Below are 8334 nucleotides of genomic sequence, written 5' to 3'. Positions count from 1 at the left end.
TGTTGTGTAAAACTCTTGGAACTATCATATACGGTGATATTACCTCTAACATTCCTAGGGGAGATTGGTTAATTTTGCACTAATCATACTGATTTAGTTAATTCACTACGTTTTAATATATCATGGGCTATGTATAAGTTTTATTATTTCTTAACAGGGGTTGCTTGTAGAAAACTTTTAAGTACGTTTCAACAATCCTATACAATGATATTACCTTTAAATCCGTTAATTCCGGTTAATTTTTAGCTTGTATACAGGGGTTTGTTGTGTAAAACTCTTGGAACTATCATATACGGTGATATTACGATGATATTGGTTAATTTTGCACTATAATCATACTGATTTAGTTAATTCACTACGTTTTAATATATGTTGGGCTATGTATAATAAGATTCCAATCTATGTACTAGTATAATTACTATGAGATTGTAACGTAAGATTCCAATGCGATCCCGGATTATCATTAACAATACGAGTGTAACTGGAAATGAATGAAGATAAACTAGAATTCCAACTATTGGATCACGTTTAACTAAAGCATAGAATTTGGCATAGATTCCAACCTATACTAGTATAATTACTATGATATTGGAACGTAAGATTTCAATTAGAACCCCGATTATCATTAACAATACGAGTGTAACTGGAAATGAATGAAGATAAACTAGAATTCCAACTATTGGATCACGTTTAACTAAAGAATAGAATTTGGCATAGATTCCAACCTATACTAGTATAATTACTACGAGATTGGAACGTAAGATTCCAATCAGAACCCCGATTATCATCAACAATACGAGTGTAACTGGAAATTAATGAAGATAAACTAGAATTCCAACTATTGGATCACGTTTAACTAAAGAATAGAATTTGGCATAGATTCCAACCTATACTAGTATAATTACTACGAGATTGGAACGTAAGATTCCAATCAGAACCCCGATTATCATCAACAATACGAATAATTTCGTATTGTTATTTGAATTCCTATTTTACCCTTAATTAATTTTGCACTAATCATACTGATTTAGTTAATTCACTACGTTTTAATATATCATGGGCTATGTATAAGTTTTATTATTTCTTAACAGGGGTTGCTTGTAGAAAACTTTTAAGTACATTTCAACAATCCTATACAGTGATATTACCTTTAAAATCCGTTAATCCCGGTTAATTTTTCGCTTGTATACAGGGGTTTATTGTGTAAAACTCTTGGAACTATCATATACGGTAATATTACCTCTAACATTCCTAGGAGAGATTCGTTAATTTTGCACTAATCATACTGATTTAGTTAATTCACTATACGTTTTAATATCATGGGCTATGTATAAGTTTTATTATTTCTTAACAGGGGTTGCTTGTAGAAAACTTTTAAGTACGTTTCAACAATCCTATACAGTGATATTACCTTTAAATCCGTTAATTCCGGTTAATTTTTACGTAATTACTAAAACTTGGAACGACCCACAACGATCCACAACGACCCACAATGATCCACAACGACACACAACGATCCACAACAATTCACAACGAGCCACAATAACCACTGGTGCTTCCACAGTGGTGCTTCCTATTTGTTTTTTTCGATTGAAAATATGGGATAGTATGCCCAAGTGGAAGTCCTACATTTTCCCGCTAATTTTGATCATGTGTGTGATAAAAGCGATAAACATGTCGAGCGAAGGTATGTACAATATTTTTTTTACAAAAATTTGCATAATTATTTAGGATTTTCAATATGTGAAGGTATCATATTATCATGTTTAATAACCTATTGTTTTGAGCTAATTTGACAATGTAAATGACATGTTTATTTTTACCTTTATACAGAAAATTGTATTGTCTTGTCGGATGACACGTCTGAGAGTTCAGATGATGGTGGTGTGACTGTCGGTGAGTACTTAAGAGCTGTACTTTCCCTAGTTCAAACGTTATATTGGGCTAAATGAGATTTGTGTCTGCCGTTGCATATTGATTACGTAACATTATCAAGACATGGCCGGTTTCTAGTGTACATGTGAATGTAAACCCTGTGGGGGAATACAGGGCAGGAGGATTTGAAACCTCATTCCCCTCACCCAAAAAAGTTGTATTCTGAAACATACTATTATTAACAGGAGAAAACAAAATGATTTAACATAGTATAAAAAAAAACAGCCAAAAGTGCCAAAGCCAACCAAGTAAAAGGTTGAATTAAGGCAAAGGTCTAAGCTGAGTTCCACTCTTTTATTTAGTCATTAAAATATAGGAATAGCACTTATGCAGGTTTTTCTGTATGCTTGTGTATCCAGATGCTATTCATTACTGCGAATCCTTTCTTTTACACCAAAGTGAGGCTTGGTGGTAAAGAAAGTAGAATAAGGGAAAACCCACATTAGTGCTATTGCACATAAGGTTTTCTTACTTTTTCCAAATGCTGATTGGAAAAAGAAACAGTAGTACTTAGCTAAAATGACTGAAATGGTTGAAATAGTTTTTAAAAGCTTTTTTCCGTAACATAATTTAAAACAATAGTGCCTTGTATTTTACACTTTCCTACTATATCTTGGTTCCCATTTACAAAGTAAAAGCTGTTCGGCTACTCATTCTATGAAATGGTTTTCATTGTTTCTCATGTGGAGCTTCATGACTACACATGCATATGGACTTTTAACTCGTTTTTGCTAACCTCCCCCCAGGTGTAAATAGCTGTGTGGAATTAGCAACCATTGCCCCTGGCTTACACTCAGAACATTGGCTACGGATTCATTATTAGTGAGCTTAAGCAAGTGATGTTTTTGACAACACGAACGGCATGAATAAAGTTAGGAGACTGGGTCAAGGATTGTTGTTGAAAAACGTAAACTTTACTTCCGGTTGACGTCCATGTTGTCAAAAACGTCACTTGCCTATGCTCACTATTATTTTTACTGACAATTACCGTACATTACTGTACGGTGGAGTTTCCAAACACATATTTCTTTAACTAATATATTAAGTGAAATATATTTTGTTGATCTTCCAGGTACATTGATTATACAACCACTTGACGCAAAAAAGGTTAGTTTAATGGGAAGCAGTAAGGAAGCCAGCCCAGCAATTTAGTCATGCTATGCAAATATTTCATAGACTGTGAAAAAAATCAATTTCTAAAGAAGTGAATAATGATAATGATTAATAATTTGTATAGCATGACCAAATTGTGGGAAGTTTATATTTTGCTGCTACTAAATTTTAAATTAATAACTTACTCAATGACAGACTTTTAAACAACATTAGATCATGTACATTGATATACAATTTTTAAATTTACTATATCTAATGCATCTTGATTTTGTACTCATCAAGTAGAGAATCTTGTAAACTGATACTTGGTTAAATGTATGATTTTACGTAGCATAATTTGACAAATTGTCATGTATTTTACAGAAGTCATGCAGAAAAGAACCTTCATCCTGGTAAGTCTGTAGAATATGCATAAGGGCAATCGTCTGAGTTGTAAAATGGTAAAATGGTTAAATTGGAGTTTCCATGATTCTTTAAAGAAATAGACTGCCTTACCGCTTCTACGGCATTTGCCTTGAGCAAAATGTTCACTCCCCCCCCCAAAAAAAAGGTCCCGTATACGCTTATGTTAAAATAAAAGGATATCCACCATGCATACTATTATTACTAATTAAAAGCAATATGACTATGTACAATCTAAACTAAACCATGATTAAGAAAACAGAACTATGTAGCGAGATAGGTGCTCTGATCTGATTCCCAATAACTTCTAAACAAGTGAATCTATTAAACTGATTTGATATTATGAATCAAACCGGAGTACTTTTTTAAGTACACCCGGTAGATTTTCGGACCGTGTTGGGGCCCCTTTTAGCTGGGGGCCCTGTCTCCCCTCTTGGCGGGCCTGTTTGTGAGGCTGAGTATTTATGTTATCACCAATCCTGAAATTACAGCGATATATTAAAACTTAATGTGTAATAAATGTGTAATAAGTAAAATTTGAAAACGACGATTGGGAAAGACAACGCAGGTCATATAAACAGTTTGTTTCATATTGTTTAGTAAATCCAACATCAATATTAAAAAGGATAAAAACATCGAGAATGTTGAAGATGGCGATCATGCCACCATATTAAATATCCTGCTAGAAAATCCAGAAGACTACGAACTTAAAGAGAAACCGTCGGGCATACGGGTAAACAAAACGTTTACTTTAAATGCCCAAGATATACCAATAACATCTGCAAAGGCGGACGATAATGGCGCTTACAACTCGAAAGGTTCTGTCACGAAATTCTATACATATAACAAACAAGGTTCTCAGACTGCCCACAAGAATGAGAATGGTGTTTGGTATATAAACGTTAGAAACTCAAAAGGTTATATCAAAGAAACAGTACCCGAGAAAGAGGTATTTCAACTGAAGCGTGAATATCACACCAGTAAAAATAATCCTGATTTTTCCCAAACAATTGTTACTGTTAGAGACGTGACTGAGAAAGAGCCCAAACCATTCTATTTTGTTATGTATAAGTGGTGTGATGGAGTTGCTCGTGAATTCATTCTTCCTCGACATGGAAACGCCGGTAAACCAACAAGTAGTCAGTACTTCAGAAAGGATCCAAAACTTTTTAGAGAGGTGGACGGTATGCTGAAGCAAGGTTTGTCAACTGCCCAGGTTTATAGTGCAATCGCCAGGAAGAAAGCCGACACTGTAAGTGAGACAGTATCAAGTCCAAAACTGATCGACAATCGAAAGCTTTTGATGAAGAATGCAGAATCCACTTCTGGTGGTAACAGCGAAAGTATGAGCGAAGCAGAAGAGATAATATCATGCCTTCGGTCCAATGATCTACTGCAAAGCGTAATGTTCACCAAGGGAGAGTACGTAACATTTAACTGCCTTCCAAACATGCTCAATGATTTGCACCGATTTTGTGTCAATGGAGAGTCGATCTTGCGAGTTGATACCACTTTCGAACTTGTTGAGGGTCTTTGGCTCACAGATACTACGTATACAAATGAAGCCCTGCTAGATTCTAACGGCAAAAATCCTGAGTTTCCTGGGCCAAGTTTTTGGCATTTCCGAAAAACAAGAGAATGCTATCGCAGATTCGCGGTCGAGATGGTTGCTCAAAAGCCAGAGCTACTTGGCATCAAGAAGATTGGTCACGATATGGATAAAGCTCTCTCCCAAGGCCTGTGTGATGTTTTTCAAAACGCTAAAAAACTTTGGTGCACACAGCATATGCAGGACCGGGACATTCGAAAGCTCAAGACCCTTTGCTGCAATCAGCGATCACAGTCGAAAGTGATGGCAGATATATATGGTACACAGGATTCTATTCTTATCCAGAATGGTTTGGCGGACGCTGAAGATGAGTGCGACCTGGATGCCAAACTTGAAAGCCTTGAGTCTGAATGGGAACGTATTGTGCCTGGGTTTTACCGGTGGTTCCAAAACAACAGATGCAAGCAGTTTAAAGAATGTCTGGTTCTTGTAATTTGTGACTTTCCTAACTGAATTTTCATTTGAAGCTTTTTTTGCTTTAAAAAAATGTTTTCAACACACATTGCTGCTCTTCGGTCAGACCGTCTTTACTCTGATTTGCAAATGTCACTTGTAGTAAACACTTGTTAATCGTTGTTTGTCTTCTGGTCTTTTTTGGCCCAAAAATATGCCAGGATAAGCTAACTCTTCCCAATATTGATCACGAAATAGGCTAAGTGGTCTGCTACCTTCTCCAGGAACAAAATTATAAATTTCTGTCTTTCACTGTCATTGAAAAAATATGTTGCTGTTAACATTGTGTCGGTTACACCAGCTGGTATTTCTGCTTCGCCTTCACTAAAATCATCACTATTTGAGTTATCTATATTCTCAGTCGCGCAGGGAAACTCTACATTATAATCATCAGATGTTTCTTCAGTACCTTGCTGAATTAAATTTTCATGCCAAGCTTAAGTAAAATTCCCTCTTCTTGATAAAGGGCACTATTACTTGCTAACCAAGCTGCTGCTTGAAAAACCTTATGTGGTCGAACATTAAGCGACAACGCTGCACTCTTGTATTGTAGTTTGGTTTTCAGCTGAACCTTAATTGTACCAGTTTCATGGGGTAATCTTGGTAACATACTAACAGTGCTCTTAAGATCTGCAGGTACATTAGCAACATTACCATTTATTTTTAATTGATTTCCTCTGCATTATCTTCTGAAGGCTAATCTGGGAGCAAATAGCCTGCATTCTAGTTCATTAAGATAAAAAAAATTGGGCTTCTCTAGAAATTGCATTCCATTTGTTACTGCCCAAGGAGGCACCCTTTATTGTCAACACTGGTTGTATTTTGCAAGTGCTTAACCATGTTTGGATTACTTAATCGAACTCTATCTGCTGGACAAACACTATGCTTATACCATAATTGATGGCAACAACTACAAACGTCCCTTCGATACAGCCTTGTGGAATTTTGCAACAAGATCGGAGATCGAGTTGACGAATTTGGCATTCATTTTGCCGAAACAGCCTTTTTTTTAAAACATTCAGTTTGATTTAGTCTATTTCAGGGGAACAATGATAACATACTCACCATCTGAGAATCGAAGATTTAAGGTGAAATAAAGTAAATATCATTGTAATCTGTGAGTTAGGTGAAAAATGTATTCAGTACTCTTAAGAAATAACTTATCAAAATCTGCATCCAAGACGCGGGTAATTCGCGTCTGCTCTGCGTCTACAAATGCCCGCGGGTGCGTCCAGCCCGCAGGCATTTTGCTTCCACTTTGCTTCTGCGGGCACTTACTGTGTGTGTTCGGCCCGCGGGCATTTTGCGTGCACCGCGCGTCTGCGAGCGCTTTGAGGCAGCGAGAATAATTTATTTTCTGAAATCGTCAGAAATTTTGCAAAAAAGTTCGAAAATAACATTTGACATTTCATTGCACATGTGACTTCATCATCTCCAACTTTCGGCAGTCCTTTAGCATTATTTCTATAAGAATAGTGATGGTAAAGCTTTCCCAATATGCAAGGAATCAAGTGGTTACATTAAGTAAGGCTAATAATTCAATAGTGGATATTGTAAACATCCTGTAAGAAGAGGACAGAATTAAAACATCCTGGACAAGCGTTTTTTCGTTTATTGCTTGTTATCAACGAACGGGAAGCATTGATGATGCCCAACGGAGTGGACGAAAGTCCATTCTTTCTGAGGAATATTTGAATTTCATTGATGAAAGAATGAAAGAGAACAACGAACTGACCTCGAGGGAAATTCAAAAACTTTTGGGTGAAGAACAAAATGTGATTGCTTCGACTTCAACAATACGAAGTGTAAGAAGAAAAAAGCACAATTGGAAACATGAAAGAACTCGCTACTGCCAGCTAATTCGTGACAGAAATAAAACAAAATGTATTTTGAAAGAGAAAGATAGCTTCGAGAATGTTATCTTTACAGACGAAACCAGCGTAGAAATACAACAGTATACCAGGTACTGTTTCCGGAAGAAAGGCAGTTTACCAAAACGTAAAGGAAAGCTAAAACATCCACTTAAGGTATTTTAATCACATCACTTATCGCTGGTAGTAGAATAATGAAAATTGGATAAAAAATGTATATGTTTCAAATTTTTAATATGTTCAATTTTAGAACCTAAAATTAGGAGTGAAACATTTTAAAAAAATGCTCTCACTTGACTTTGTCATTGCGCTGATGTTCGTGAAAAATGTTGCATACAAGATAAAGAGTCTGGTGGTGCAGTTACAATCAACTGAACTCAACATCTTAGATGTCACTGATCTTGCTTAGGGCATGTTGAGCATCATGCAGAAGTTGCGGGATGATGACAAAGCGAGGGACAATCAAATTGAGGCATTCACAACCTTTGTCAGGATCATTGGAATTGACCCTGAATCCGATTTCCACCATCACCATTGCCCAAGGGGAGTGCCTAGACGCCTAAACGACCAGTACTTTCCTTATCGGCTTTTTATAGAAAACAGTTTCGTAAAGCCCTTGACGTTCTCACAACTCGAATGAAAGGACACTTGCTACAGTGCAAGATGCACATTTTACCTTTGCTGGAGTGTCTAAAGCCACCAATTGATGCATCACATGTTCAGTCATGCATTAGCTTTACAAGCCGAATTGCAGGAATTGTTTGAGCTATTACCTTCTGCTGTGGGAACCGAATGTACCAAAGTAGTTGAAGTCAGCAAATCCAACAAATTGTCACTTCCATTGGCAAATTCCATGGTCAAATTGATTCTTACAGCTCCTGTGACTGTAGCCTCAAATGAACGCTCATTTAGTAAGTTGAAATTTGTTAAAAACAAATTGTGAACATCAAT

General features: G+C 36.4%; 1 protein-coding gene across 1 annotated transcript; it reads left to right on the top strand.

Moving 5' to 3' along the window:
- The first annotated feature begins 1674 nt into the window (after positions 1–1674).
- Positions 1675–5512, top strand: LOC114518664. Its single transcript, XM_028538669.1, has 5 exons — positions 1675–1687; positions 1834–1896; positions 3008–3042; positions 3412–3440; positions 4051–5512. The coding sequence occupies exons 1-5, from the start codon at positions 1675–1677 to the stop codon at positions 5510–5512; spliced, it is 1602 nt and encodes a 533-aa protein (XP_028394470.1).
- Positions 5513–8334: the final 2822 nt, after the last annotated feature.

The sequence above is a fragment of the Dendronephthya gigantea genome, unplaced genomic scaffold (genome assembly GCF_004324835.1).
Source record: "Dendronephthya gigantea isolate DGI-Jeju-01 unplaced genomic scaffold, DenGig_1.0 000011F, whole genome shotgun sequence".
NCBI classification, from domain to species: domain Eukaryota; kingdom Metazoa; phylum Cnidaria; class Anthozoa; order Malacalcyonacea; family Nephtheidae; genus Dendronephthya; species Dendronephthya gigantea.
This window is presented reverse-complemented; position numbering and strand designations above follow the sequence as displayed.

Coding starts and splice junctions, on each gene's coding strand:
- LOC114518664 (XM_028538669.1), top strand. Junction 3,043..3,411: donor AACCACTTGACGCAAAAAAG/GTTAGTTTAATG, acceptor TGTATTTTACAG/AAGTCATGCAGAAAAGAACC. Junction 3,441..4,050: donor AGAAAAGAACCTTCATCCTG/GTAAGTCTGTAG, acceptor CATATTGTTTAG/TAAATCCAACATCAATATTA.